Here is a 15,604-nt window from a genome sequence, read left to right on the forward strand (position 1 = left end):
CTTTTATCAGAAAAAGCCTATTTGTCTTCTAGTAGTCAGCTTCTGCATTTTAAAAACTATTGATAACATTTATAGGAGAGCATGGGGTCAAATAAGCCAGATTTTGTAATAAAATATAAAAGTTTTCCGAATTTAAACTCAATATTTAAAAATAAAGCAGAGATGCTCAGAAAGTGGATTACAACAGTCTTAACTGATTCAAATGCATGTTTTGAGCGTATTTTGCCCCGGTATCTCATAACAAAAAAAAATTACTTTTTTTGAAAGATTCCTGATGACTGAACAGTTTCCGCCGCTGAAATTCTATAACGAGATTTAGGGTTTCTTGCGGTAAAAAGGAATCGAAGCATCAAATGTGCTTGTTTGCATACTGTGTACGGACAAATAAATACATTTTTAGCACCTGAATTACCCCAAAATCCTCTATAAATTTAAAGCATTTAAACTGGTTTATGGGCTTATATAGACAATAACTTTCTTTGGAAATTTCCAAATATACCATTTAGAAGCCAGTAAGTGAGCTTTGATTAACTATTGGAAACATTTATAGGAGAATGTGGGGTTAAATAAACCATTTGTCAAATATACAAGTTTCCTCATGTTGAATGGCATATTAAAAAAATAAATGTGATCACGGTACAAAATGCTCGGTAAATTGTTTGCAATAATCTATCAAATTGGAAATATGTTTAGACTATGTTGTCACTGAGCAGTGATAACCATCTTTGATTGGCAGACCATATAAATCACTTCATGACTATTCGAGATGAACCAGCCAAAGGCTAGAAATCTCGCTAATAAATCATTAACATGGAGAAGAAGTTTGTAAATTTTCAGCGGCATCGTGAAATTCGCCAAAAAATGGCTGAGCTATGATTTTTAAAACATTTCAAGTTTGCCGTTCCACCTTTTTTAGAGGCTTGGTTGGAGGAGTGTTAAAAAAGCCTTCATGCTTTGCTGTGCAACGCCACAGCTGCTGCGCAAGCATGGGAAAATTCATTCACTCGCGCGAGCACCACAGAATCAAAATAGCAATCCTCACCTACAAACAGATTGCTGAACGATTGTAAATTCTTCCAACCAAGTGGCTCTGCAGCTCGACTCAGAACTGATAGCAGTAGAAGGAAAGAAGGATAAGCTGAAAGGCAGCCGAACAATTTTCTCTAGCGAGGGAGAACCAGATTGAATGCGTAAAATCCGAATGCTAACGATTAAATAGCCGAGTCAGATAGTTTTTGGTGAGTTGATATAATGTCGATAGGATTAAGTATATGTTTTAGAAATAGTGAATTTTTTGAATCATAAATCATAATCCAAATCTCCTTTTCCCTCTCCAGATCCAAACAATTGTCGTCCACTAACCTCGAGAAGACCGCGAGTAATCGGTCAAATCCTTTAATTTTAGATTTAAGACTAAAGAAAATGATAACTTGGCTCTGTAAAGTTTATTCGATTGAGCTTGTACAAATAAAGTAATTAACAAAAAAAAAGATAGTTTTTGGATCACTGATTTAAATCAGTTGAATTGGTCACAGCAGGTTTATGTTATTTGCGTGACGCGTATGTTCATGTGTTACAGTATAACAGTTTTCTCGATATTAATAGCGATTTAAATGTGTCAATGTATGGTTAAAGCTAGAAAATAAAAAGTGATTCTTTCTGCAACATTCTCATTCAGCTCACTCAGCAGAATGCTATCGTAAAAGGCTCAGCATGGAAAAAATAATAAGTGAGGAATCATCCACACTACTACACTCAGAATCATTCATGTTACGCTCAGCTGTCTGTTTTGCTCAATTCTGCGTTCATAGAAGAAAATAGAAGCAATGCGAATACGAACGAAATCAGTGAGGCTCACACAAGCTGCTGTTCTAACGGCGCCAGTGGTGTAGTGGTAAGCGTGATTACCTCTCACCCCAGCAGGCCTGGGTTCAATCCCAGTCGGCGCCGCCGGGATGTTCTGAGGCATAATATCTCTGATCACGCCTTCCTTCGGATGGGAAGTAAAGCCGTTGGTCCCCGGTTCATGAGTTGATGGGTCGATAGGTAGGGTCCAGGTGTGGGAGCTGCCTTCCTGGCACGTCGGTAGCATTGGTGCTCAGCACCAGCGTTGCCAGGTTGCCAGATTTATCTGGCACAGCCAGAGAAATTTTTGCTCTGCCAGACAGATTTTTTGAGAAATCTGGCAGGTTCCTATGTTAATTTGCTGTGCCAGATTTTCGCCAGACATTTTTTTCGGGTTTTGCCAGATTTTTTCTAAATAAGCCTGGCATCTCTGCTCAGCACGGAAAACAAGATCGACGGAAAAAACAAAAACCAAAACAAGCTGCTGTTCGTTTCTGATGTTGTATGCGTGTGAGTGAGTAGCAAATGCAAATGGAACGATTTTTCCCATGCTTGCTGCTGCGTCGACAACCTCCCCCGCACAGCAAAAAAATAATTTTGATATCACGTCAAAGTGTATGCACTACAATCATGTCGAAAATATGGTGTAATATTACTTGCTAAAAAGGACAAAATTATCATTGATACAATGCATGAACTGACATTACGCTGCTTTTACTGCATTTGTTTATTTATGTGGTCATAAAAATTACATGAAATTTTCGACATGATTGTAGTGCATCCACTTTGATGTGATATCAACATTATTTTTTTGCTGTGCGGGTGCATCTTGGGATTTGCCAAGACTGCACTTCTAGAGCCTACATCCAGCAGTGCAAGCTTTGCCGTTGGTCTACGCATAATGTCTCCGGATATTTGCCCCTTAGCTTGTCGAACTCTACCGTCAGTGCCTACGAACGTCTACTACCCGTCCTGTCATCGAGTTGATGTGATTTGATATGTCGCTTGATATGGTAATGAGAGATATCAAATTTGACCAACCATGAACCATGCGAAACCATGATCCGGAATACCTAGAACTGGTTCTACGGTGACCATATGGCTCCGTGGTTTTGAGTGTCATTGGTCATATTTCGTCGAGTAGATGTGATTTGATATGTCGCACAATGGTAGATCATAAATTTGACCATATGGAACCATAATCCGGAACATCAGATTCCACCACGAAAAAAAAATCAATATGTTGTCGCATTGATAAGTAAGATAGGGGAAATGTATGTAATGTCGGCCTAAGTGTCCCTAATTTGGGCGCATACATAAATTCAGCAATCGGCTAAATTTTCAAAAGCAACCCAATATTTTAATTAGTACCGTCCCAATGACGTGTTCATCTAGATAAAATTGATAAATAGCAACTGTTTAGCGAAGGGCCCATTCTTAGATCCATAGGCCAACATTAGAGCCATTTCCCCTATATGATAAAGATTGAAAAAAACGCCCTCATGCCAACACACTGAATATATATATCAAAGAGGGAGGGGCCTGAGAGGGATTACCATCCAACAGATGTAAGAACCACATCGCAAAAAATTACTTTTAATATTACATCAAAGTGGATGCACTTCAATCGTGTCGAAAATATGGTGTAATTTTATTTACCAAAAAGGACAAAATTATAATTAATACTCGGAACTAAAAATCACGGCCAACTATCCAGAACAAAATTTTCTCATATATACACCGTGAACTCTGGTTCACGGCTGTGGTTCACGAATATGGGAACTCTTTTTTTCCCGTGTACAGTGCATGAACTGACATTAAGCTGCTTTTACTGTATTTGTTTATTTGTGTGGCAATAAAATTTACATGACATTTTCGACATGATTGAAGTGCATCCTCTTGGATGTAAAATTAAAATTTATTTTTGGATGTGCACCCACAAGAATGATGTTAAAAAACAATTTTATCGGCAATGGCATTGCTGAGATACAAATTTATGAAAATTAAAAGTTTGTCCCGGGCTTTTACGGGTTGAGATTGATAAGTTACTGTAGCACATAGGTTAAAATGAAATGTAATTTATTTTCAATTTGGAACAAATAAAGAATTAAAAACGCGTCCAAAACCTGATTGACGATAAGTCAAAGACAAAAAAAGTCTTATGTGCGTTTCCGCCAATGATGTCCATTTCATTAGCGAAGCCCCGAGGCTGTACAGACTTCAACGATTTTACCACTTGTGAATATTCCCGCTTTTCGGATTACACCTTCCAATACGGTTTTAAACAGGAGACACGAAAGTCCACCACCTTTCCGTAACTTTCCAAGAAACAATTTTGGTTTTATCATACTTATGAAGAGGTTCATAAAGCTTAGAATCGACTTGAAGACCATACACAAACCGGAAATATTACCCGACTGCCCTGCAATGGCTTTGCCCAAGCCTGAACATCCTGCCGGACGGTCCATCCACACTCATTAATCACCGGACAATGGACACTTATGCGAGGCGGGCAGTTTTGCTGAGTCAACCCTTGTGGTAGCCATTTGATACATACTTATCCATCGAGGATGACACGCCAACACTCTTCATCGAACGCAAAAACGGGTTCCGTGTTTAGCCAGAACTACCGGAGGCGCAGCATGACACAGTGAAATATGATCCCACAAACCACCGTAATCTCACCCATCGTCGACGACGCGCTGACCTTTTCCTCCACCCGGCCCGGCACGAGGAAGGAGTCCATTTCACCGCCTAATTAGGGGTGATAATTATTACGCTCGAGAAAGTCGATCCCTCCAATGTGGTTCGACCGCTGCGCTATTGCCGGACTCGAAGAAGCGTGAAAAGAACCTCTCACAACTCAATTACTGACCAATTAGAGTGTGATACATTCACAGAGTCTTTCCTACACGAGTCGAGTGCTTTATTTGCACGGACAAAGGTCGTTGGTTTTTGTTTTTGCTGTTTTTTTTTTCAGGATGGCTTTCAAGGTACCATTAGAGTAGGGAGGACTATTGTGTGTTGTTCGCCTCCTGCTGAGGTGACCCGAGCATGCTGATAGGCAGACCAGCAAGGAAATACCGATGGGGGTGGAAAACATGGGTAAGCAACCAACCGTACCAGAATGAGTTAATAAATGAAACATTATGACACTTTGTGTCGTGGTGGGCCATTTTCCACGCTATTATTGCCACTTTTGGATGTTTGTCGCGCTCGTTTGACGTGAGTCAGCAACTTCGGTAATGGATTCTTTGGATGGGAATTTTATCGTTTTGTACAAAGAGCGAAGAGGGAAATATCGAATTTGTTCACACTTAAGACAATGATGATATTTATCGTTGGTTATTGGGGAGAACTTTTACGGTTGTTTTGGATTTGTTAGGATAAGGAGTAATTCAACACCAAATATAGGATGGAACTTTCCATGTACTTTTGACTGATGATTCTTCCGTTGACAAATAGACTCACTCATTAATCTGGAGGGAAAAGACTGGGACAGATTAATCACAAAATATTCCATCCCGCTCCATTCCAAGTCTCCCCAATACATCAAATTAGCTAATTGACTATCGAAAAACACACCTGCTCTCCATCATCCCACGGACAATACGACGCCTATCATATATCGTCTAATGCCTCTGCAAATAAGCTTCTTTGAATTCTATTGTTCCGCCCACGTCCACCCCCGTAGAACACATAAATTCCAATCTGTCACTTACCTATACTAATATTTACAGTCAATTGTGTCAGCAGCACCAGGGTGATAAATGTCAGCAAATGCAGATGAGATCGTACTTTTCTGCTGTTGCTGTTGGTACTACTGCTGCTGCTACTGCTTGTAGCATTTCTACTGTTGTGGCTGCTGGCGGCAGTGAAGGTGGTGGCATTGGGTGGTAAAAGCAACGAACAAGGGTCTGTAGGCGATGGGCTTCGGCTGCTTCCATCATCATCATCATCATCATACACGTGCTCATCACCACCCAGCACATTACGCTCGTAGCCACGGTAGTTACTAGTGTGGTTGACCTCATCGGAGATTTGTCGGTTTTCCGATGCGAAACCAACTCGGCAGCTGAGTACACACTGACCTTCGGCTCCGGAAGGAACGCAGGTTTCGGTCGGTGGCTTCTCCTCGTGGTCCAGCGCTGTGCCTTTCGCACTACCGCAGCCGTAAATTTCCATATTTCCTAGTCGCTTTAGCCTCATTCTAACGGTTATGATTTGTTTATCGAAATCGATAATTTATGGTTGACTTCTTTGCGCTGCGCTCGTTCCGGATGTGCGCTTTTTGCCACCCGGTTGCGAGTTTTTGCGGCTAAATTTATGACCTCGTATTTATTTTGATATTTCACGTTCGGTGTTCGGTTTCCCGCTCGAAGCACACACACTTCCTACGACACAACCTATACCGACCTGAGTGTGCCCGTACGAACACGCGGGGATGCTTTTTGCAATTTGCCGCTACGCTAGCTTTTTACAACCTCTCCTGCCCCCGCACCAGTGCACAGACAAATGGTCGTGATTTGTTTTATCTTGGGTTTTTGTTCCAGGGAAAGCTTTCAACACTCGCCACACAGCGCGACGAGAGTACCAAGTCTTTTGCAGCGCTCGTGTTCTCTCTCGATTGGAAATCGATTTGTTCACTTTTTACCCCGATGTTTTTTGCTATTGCTGGTGTTGTTGTTTTTGTTTGTTGCTGTAGAAAATGGAAACAAACAGCAATCTGTTCAAATCTTCATTATTCTGCAGTCCAATATGCGGCATACGGGTGTCGCTCGATTTTCCGGAGGTTCAATTCTGTGGAATAAATGAGAATGAGTGATGTTAATTATAATTATTCATAAATGTCGAGTTGATAGTAAGTTGTGAACTGGTTAATAAAAAAGAGATTTTTTAAAATTCTTTATAGGGGTAATTTAAGCCACTTCTGGGCTAGTTACTGTAAGAACTGTCAAAAACCTATAAATTTACACGCTAGTGTTCGTGAGATTCTGCTTAGCGAACTGAGTTTTGATGATTTTGGGCCGTCCCTGTGTTGAAGTGGGATTCAGAGGGACGGTGAAAATTCATTTGCATCGTTAAGTAGAGCTTTACATTGTTGTTTGTTACAAAATTCATGCACCAAGTTGATTAACGCGTTTCTGGGTGGTGCTGTGCATAGTTCGGTCTAACAAAAATGTAACCTCTAATTGCATATAAAGAGGTACCAGACACTATTTTGTAACTCTGAGAGGTACAGCATACATGACATGGCTCTTTTGGCGGGTGCAAAAATTAACGTCAATTCTTTTTAGGTTGTCGTTATAGGAGGATGTGGGGGTTTGTTATATAAAAAGTAGAAGGGTCTGTGCCTAGGGGCACGAACGGAAGCTTGACGTAGGACCGCTAGTGGACGGAATAAATGTGAAGATCATTTAGTTCTTTTAATTGATCAATTATCTATTACCTCAACTCTTTCCGTTTTTGAATTGTAGGCGTACCAAATTTGTAGTATTTTTTTTTTTCAAAGAAATTAAGAGAATCAATCAAAATCACTTGCACCCCTGCTTCCAAGTTTGGTTACAAGATTACAACTCTGGAGAGCATTTTGTGGGGTCGTTGGGGGCATGTGGTTCTGAATATGGGCCAACAAGCACAGATAAATTATATTCCAACTCTTTACTGATGTAAGCTTGATGGCCCTGAAAAGGGCCGTTTTATTGAAGCGGACATCCATGGCCCCTTATGCTGGGCGTGTTTAGTGTAGGTGACAGCACCACGGACCTCATTTTCCAGGAACACCATCAGCACACCTCGTAGATCAGACCGGAGATACGTTTGACACCACCACGGCGAGCCAGACGACCGATGGCGGTTATCTCAAAGAACTTTGCGATGACGCTTGGTGCCTCCTTTACCAGACCTTTTCCTCCTTTGCCACGACCAGTCAATTGTTGCTTGTTAGGTGTGAAGGAGTGGACTAGCCACCACCTTCCTACTGCTGCTATTGCTGTTCACCACGCCATCCGAAGCGAAAATGAGCTTATGCCATAGTAATAGTAAAATTTACGTTTATTTTCTGGGTTTTTATGTTTCAACATTTGATTTAACATTTCAATTGGTTAGCCTTTGGCTCTCCATCTTTGTTCTAGTTAATTGTTTATTCTAATGTGATGATTGCGCTTAGCGCTAATTTACAGGATACCCTTTGTGGGATTGTTTTGATTTGAATTTAAAAATTTGATAACCTACCTACTTGAACACCTAACTACTTAAGCTAGGTTGCCATATCACGAATGATCTGGTGGTTTGATCGCAAACAGGCGACTCTGAACCTTTCCAGCGTGGAAGTCTTTCACTCCTCGAGTGTTTGAAGACCGGCCAGGTGGTGAATCTAAGAATTACGAGTTCGCGGTGGATTGTTAAGGATCATTATGAGGATCTTGTTTTGGATCCTCTGAAGCTTTAAGTGGTGGCACTTAGCACAACTCTCCCAGATTTGCATACCATACTCAATAGCCGGCAGAATGATTTGCTTGTGGACAGCAAGCTTGTTTTTGAGGGATAGGGTGGACTTCCTGTTTAGCAGAGGGTAGAGCGACCTGATCAAGATGTTACACTTGGTGGATGTCTTGTCCACATGGGATCGGAATAGCAATTTGCTATCGAGGGTGAGACCAAGGTAGACTACTACACTCGACCATTCAATGGGAATGCTATCAAGGTGGACCTTGACGTTAGCAGATGGAACAAGCCGAGGTGAATTCGAGTGTGGAAACAGAATGGTTTGTGTTTTAGCTCTTGAAATTGTGTAAATTACTACGCCGCTTACGCTTGGCGTGTTTAGTGTAGGTGACAGCATCACGGAACTAATTTTTCAAGAACACCTTCAGTACACCTCGTAAATCAGACAAGAGATACGTCAGACACCGCCACGGTGAGCCAGACGACGGATGGTGGTTATCTTGAAGAATTTGCGTTTGGTTCTGAATGTGCAAAATGATGAGTGTGCAAAATATAACGCAATTCCATCCTCCCTATTTGCACGCGCCCGAGGATCGAAGGCGAATGCCACTACGACTTGTTTCGTCTACTTCCTACTCTCTGACGACTGTGCTGGGGAATCAGCATATGGATGTAGGTAATTGGTGGATTTGTTAGTTAATTCGACGCTTTTGGACAATGCTGGACAGTTTTTCAAAATTTTCTGGTTGAAAATTAACATTCAGAAGCATTGGTATCGATGCGTAACCATATTTCCGATCAATTGGTGAAAAAAGTATTGAAATTGGACCAGGGACAGCTGAGTTATTAACGTTCAAAATCTTTCTTAATTTGTTACATGTTCCATTTTCGGTTTTCACAAAGTGTACCCCCATATAGAAATCAAAGACGTAGTCCTAGGTCAAAATAACACTCGTCGCATTTCATTTTATTTGAACTGGACCGAAAACAGTCTCAATAACTCTTTCTGTTGAATATGTGTGGTCCTGAAAAGGACCAATTGTTCGATCTCCACAAATTCCACATCCTCTCCACCCCATCGTTGGTTATCATCAATCAGGTGATCACGCTGAATGTTGCTATTATAGCACACCGTCCGTCCGATGCAAAAATGAGCGGATTCACAACAGCAAAACTCTAGCCCGACTGCGGTAATGTTCGCCGTCCGAAGCTTTAATGAGCGGAAGAACGACAGCAAAGCTCTTATATAGTTTTAAATGTTCAAGCAAAACGATGCGCAACCAATTGGTACTCGATTTTGACGGCTTGGTTTGGGAGAACGTTTATTTCATTGAAACAGTGATAAAATTATCACTTTTTAACTATACATTTTTCAACTATTTCAGTTGAAAACATTTGAAAAGCAGTTTTTTCCTATCGATTCGTGAATTCGGATTTTAATTTCATCTATAAATGACACAGTTATAAGCGTTCAAAGCCTTGCACCTTTTCGTGACAGTCGCAATTCTAGATTTTCGATTTACCCCCAGTACCTTCCCGTAAGACGTAGTCTACGTCAAAAACAAGAGAATTCACGTTCAAACTACTTTTTTCCAATTCTTACGATGCCTGTATGCTACTGTCAACTCTACATGATTCGATTAAAAAACAGTCTACTTCAACTAATGTACGCTAATGAAAAGTATCAATTTGCTACGAGTCGACCGTTATTCATAATACGCAGTGCGTGTTCGTTTATCATTAAGTTTTTATGCAATTTTAAGGGCTTTTGGACAAACTAGTGTCTACTAGAGTTCTACAAATATAAAAGACAAATTTCTGAGATTTTGGTTACTATGCAAAATTGGACATCTTTCACTTAATTATTAACTCCATAAACCGAATGAATGGCCCTTGTTTTTCGCAACATACGAGAACACAACGAACCTTTGCGGATTTTCGGCTGAGGAGAATATGGCTCGTCTACAGAAGTGTCTACGTGGGAAAGCATTGGAAGCGGTCAAATGCCAGCTGTTGCACCCAGCCAACCTGGATCAAGTTCTTTCAACGTTGCGAATGCTGTTTGAGCGTCCAGAAATCATCGTACATTCGCTGCTGCAGAAGATAAACACTCTCCCCGATCCAAAAGCAGAACGCCTAGGTACGCTCGTCGATTTCGCGCTGGCCGTTCGCAACATGGTAGCAACAGTGAAGGCCTGTGAGTTAGAGGAGCATCTGTGTAATTTGACCCTGCTGCACAATCTGGTTGATCGTCTTCCACCGATGATTCGGCTGAATTGGGCGACCCATCGTCAGCCTCTTCGATCGGTAACTTTGTTGGAGTTCAGCGAGTGGCTGTACAAACTGGCAGAAGCAGCGAGCACGGTGACGATGCCTCAGTTCTCGGGCTCCTTCGACAACAAGACACGCCGGGAACGGAAGAACGATGGATTTCTGAACGCACACACCGAGACGGTTCCGAAGGTCAACCAAAGCGACGTTGATAGCGGATGTGTCATCTGCAACGGCAGCTGCGTAGCAGTGGAGAAGTGTAAGCAATTTGTTTCGATGGAGCTTTCCGCGCGATGGGCTGCACTCCGGGAGCATAAATTATGCCGTAGCTGCCTGGGGAATCATCGAGGTCCTTGCAAGTCCGGGAAGTCGTGTGGCAAGAACGGTTGCCAATACAAGCACCATCGGATGATGCATAACGACGCGAAAGACAATTCAATCCCGTCGTCTGCTTCAGGTTCGCTGCGCATCAAGCCAACGGTGGCAGTCCCCGAGAAACCAGGTCCTGCAACACGCATCGAGGAGGAAGCAAACCTGTACTATTCCAGTACGTTCCGGTCACGCTGTACAATGAGGGGCTCAAGGTACGAACCTATGCGTTCCTGGACAGTGGATCTTCCTTGACGTTGATGGAGGAAAGTCTGGCGAAGGAGCTGAATTTGCACGGCGAAAGGCATCCACTCTGTCTCCGCTGGACTGCCGATACTTGCCGTTACGAGGACGATGCCATGCGTGTTTCCCTCAACATTTCCGGCACGTACTACGGATGTCCTCAGAACAACCTGACAGATGTCTACACGGTTAAAGAGTTGAAACTTCCGTCACAATCGCTCTCCATTCGCAAGCTTTCGGAGGAATATCCTCATCTCGACGGGTTGCCAATCGAATCGTACAGCAACGTTCAACCCAAGATATTGATCGGGATGAACAACGTGCGAGTGGTCCACGCCCTGGATAGCCGTGAGGGGAAGCCAAATCAACCAGTAGCTATCAAGACACGCGTTGGATGGACAATCTACGGAACTTGTTCGCCAGAGGATGGTCTGAGATCGAACATCGCCCCATATAGCTACCATATTTGCTTCCACTCTTACGAATCAGATGAACTTCTACACGACGCCGTTAAGAGCTATTTCGCGCTTGACAGTGTGGGGATCGGAGCTTCGCAAAGCCAAATTCTTTCCAAGGAAGATGAACGAGCGCTGACAAAGCTGCGCGATGTTACGGTGTTCCAGAATGGGCGCTACCAAGTAGGTCTTTTGTGGAAATACGAACGCTCTACCACCAGTCCTATATAAATTCCGAGAACGGTTGATTGGCCTAGGGGGTGATGTAGCTGAAATGTTTCATCAGATGTTGATGAACCCGCAAGATGAGAACAGTCAGCGAATCGTGTGGTGTGCCAGCGATGGAACGACGGAGCCGTGTGACTATGTAATGCAGGTTGTCACGTTCGGCGCTACCTGTTCACCTAGTACTGCCTTATTCGTCCTGAACGAAAACGCTGCCCGTTTCGAAAACCAATACCCTGTTGCTGTTGACGCTATCCGCCGGAGGCACTACGTGGACGACATGCTCACGAGCGTAGACACGGAGGAGGAAGCCATCAAGCTGGCCAATGATGTACGCTACATTCACCAACAAGGCGGATTCTTCATGAGAAACTGGGTGTCGAACTCAACCAAAGTGCTGGAAGCTCTCGGAGAAAACCCTCAGCCGGAAAAGTCAATGGAGATGAGCGCTGACCTTGCCATGGAAAAGGTCCTTGGAATGTGGTGGAGCACAACAAAAGACGTCTTTCGCTACAAGCTCTGCACGAAACGCAACAGGGACCTTCTTACCGGAATCAAGCACCCAACCAAGCGGGACATACTACGGACGCTGATGGCCATCTACGACCCTTTAGGTCTCATTGCGCACTACTTGATGTTTCTGAAGATACTGCTGCAGGAGGTCTGGAGAGCGAAAACCGGATGGGATGAAGAAATCGGGAAAAAGGAGTTGGAGAAGTGGCATACATGGCTACGTATCTTGCCGGAGCTTGAGTCGGTAGAAATTCCACGTTGTTACTACCAGGCTAACTCCAGCATCAACGAAGCCAGGATCGAGCTTCACACGTTCGTAGATGCTAGTGAGCTTGGCTACGCAGCAGTTTCCTATTTCCGCTTTGAAAGGAATGGACACGTTCATTGTGCGCTCATCGGTAGCAAGACTCGAGTAGCGCCCCTCAAATTCGTCTCCATACCCCGCCTGGAGCTGCAAGCAGCAGTCATCGGTTCACGCTTGGCCAAGAGTATCGAGACAGGCCACTCTGTCAAGGTCGACCGTCGTTATTTCTGGACTGATGCTCGGGACGTCATGTGCTGGCTACAATCGGACCACCGCCGGTACTCCCAGTTCGTGGCTTTCCGCGTGGGTGAAATATTGGAAGAGACGGACGTTACGGAATGGAGGTGGATAGATACTAAGGAGAACGTGGCTGACGACGGAACAAAGTGGAAGTACAAACCGGATCTCAAGCCAGCAAGTCGTTGGTACAATGGGCCATCGTTCCTGTGGAGACCCAAAATAGAATGGCCGGAGTCGTCACTAAACTTCCAGGAAACCGCCGAAGAAATCCGTTCAAGCGTGATGCACCATTCAGTGGGGAGAGTTCGTACCGTTTTGTTGCCAGAGAACTTCTCATCGTGGTACCGCTTACGGCGTGCAACGGCCCTCGTCCAACGGTTCGTGAACAACATCCGGCTGAAGAAGAAAGGTCTACAACGGAATGTCGGGCCGCTTACGCAGCAGGAGCTTCTCAAGGCGGAGGTGTTCCAAATCAAACGAGCGCAGAAAGAGGTCTACGCAGACGAACTTGCCATCCTTGCAGTGGGTGATCGTCGACTCCAGAAGAAGAACAGCCTGTTCAAGGTCAGTCCGTTCTTGGACCAGCGAGGCGTGATGCGCATCCATAGTCGGTTGGGCGAATGCGACTTCGTAGACGAGAGCAACAGATACCCCATCGTGCTCCCTCGAGAGCATCCCGTTACAGTGCTTCTCATACGCGACGTTCATCTGCGATATCATCATCCATGTCACGAAACCTGTGTGAACGAAGTGCGCAAATGTTTCCACATCCCACGAGTTCGCAGGGTCTACGCCCGAGTGCGTCGAGAATGTCAGCTATGCAAGGTGATACGCGCTGCGCCAGCGCCACCGATGATGGCCCCGCTACCGAAGGCAAGGATGGCAGCCTTCGTTCGCCCGTTCTCTTACATCGGCGTGGACTTTTTCGGGCCGTTCTTCGTCGTTGTAGGGCGCCATCACGAAAAGCGCTGGGGTGTCATCATAACATGTCTTACGGTTCGAGCGATACACCTCGAATTGGCTGCCTCGTTAAACACCAGCTCATGCATCCTAGCTCTGCGGAACTGTTTTGCTCGACGGGGAACTCCAGTAGAAATCAGAAGCGATCGTGGGACGAACTTCGTGGGTGCGGACAAGGAACTTAAAGAGGCGGTAGCGGCATTGGAACAGGACAGGTTCACGGCGGAATTTACCACACCGAGAACAACGTGGCGTTTCAATCCTCCTGCGGCGCCGCATATGGGTGGCTGTTGGGAGCGGCTCATCCAATCTGTGAAAAAGGTACTGTCCCAGGTCAAGTCTCAGCGAGTACCTACGGAGGAGGTACTGAGGAGCTATCTGATTGAGGTAGAGAACATTATCAACAGCCGACCGTTGACCCAGGTACCGGTGGATGATTGTTCATCACCGGCACTTACACCGAACCACTTTCTACTAGGTTCGTCGGACGGATCGAAGCCACTGGTTCCGTATGACGAATGTCCGTTGATGCTGCAACGATCGTGGAAGGCGTCACAGGCGTTGGCAAACTTTTTTTGGAAACGCTGGGTGGCCGAGTACTTGCCAACAATCACACGTCGTACGAAGTGGCATTACCCGGTAAGGCCGATTGCGGTTGGAGAAATTGTCGTCGTGGCCGATCCCAGCTTGCCGAGAAACTGTTGGCCCAAGGGTCGAGTGGTTTCGGTGAAGACATCAGCAGATGGACAGGTTCGGTCAGCGGCAGTTCAGACCACCACTGGACTGTACGAGAGACCTGCGACGAAGCTAGCAGTATTGGACGTAGGTGTAAACAGGAGTGGCTCGGACCAGGGCCCAACCACTGGGGGGGACTGTTGCGTGCACCCTTCGTGCGACGCCACACCTACTAATATATCTCATGGATGCAGCGGCGCCGCGTTGGAGCTGACAGAGGCATAATGGCCATACGGAGCTGTCAATTCGGTGGTGAAAGAAGAAAGTGCAGATCATTGTGGAAGAAAGCTAACAATAGTGTAACACGCGTCTTTAAAAACTACAATTTACTGTTTAATTTACCTAAAATAGCGCATACAATTACCTTAAAACTACTTAAACTAGTGGCTTAGCGTACGGTAGGCAGTTTACTCACACAATAATGAAATAATGAAAATAACTAACATTGAAACGAAACATTGCTATACGTAGGAGGATTTAATTGTTATACGTACAACTGCACATTGAGTCCGCTCTATAATTCGATAATCATCGAGGAAGTTGAGAAAGATTACGTCTCTGAATACCGTTACGAAGATCCGGCTTACAAATCGGAAACCCTCACAAACGGAAATTTTAACCGTTTCACCCAAATATACGAGTTAAAATTACGGAAAAGTGTTTCCCTTTCGTTGCATACGCAACAACCACAATATTTTTAAGGTTGTCTAGGACAATTACCTGCACAAATTGTGTCTTTCACGCACGTTTCAGAAAACCGCACTTTTTGCATCAAATAAAGTTTTCTGTAAAAGTTACTATTAATTAATAAATATTTACTAAACCACCATTTAACTAACCACGATTCTGGCAATAGCCGAACTCTGACTCACTTTTTATTTCTTCCTGGGTATCCAACCGTCTAACGAGTAGATCTGACTTCGACCGTGTTCACTTCAGCGCAGTTGATCTATTAATCCTCCAATTTTACTCTATCCAAACCGAAGTCTAATATAGA

The 15,604-nt window shown here is 44.2% G+C and overlaps 1 protein-coding gene across 1 annotated transcript in view; it reads right to left on the bottom strand.

The window, feature by feature from the left end:
• LOC135705449 (hemicentin-1) overlaps nucleotides 1-15,604 on the bottom strand; it is a 599,061-nt gene that overhangs the window by 355,356 nt on the left and 228,101 nt on the right. The window contains exon 3 of the mRNA XM_065227201.1: nucleotides 5,568-6,645. Coding sequence (XP_065083273.1) covers nucleotides 5,568-6,054 — 487 coding nt within the window. The 5' untranslated portion in view covers nucleotides 6,055-6,645. The remainder of the gene's footprint in view (nucleotides 1-5,567; nucleotides 6,646-15,604) is intronic.

The sequence above is a fragment of the Ochlerotatus camptorhynchus genome, unplaced genomic scaffold (assembly GCF_037179485.1).
Source record: "Ochlerotatus camptorhynchus isolate MF236.1 unplaced genomic scaffold, CSIRO-AGI_Acam_v1.1 ptg000267l, whole genome shotgun sequence".
Classification (NCBI taxonomy): domain Eukaryota; kingdom Metazoa; phylum Arthropoda; class Insecta; order Diptera; family Culicidae; genus Ochlerotatus; species Ochlerotatus camptorhynchus.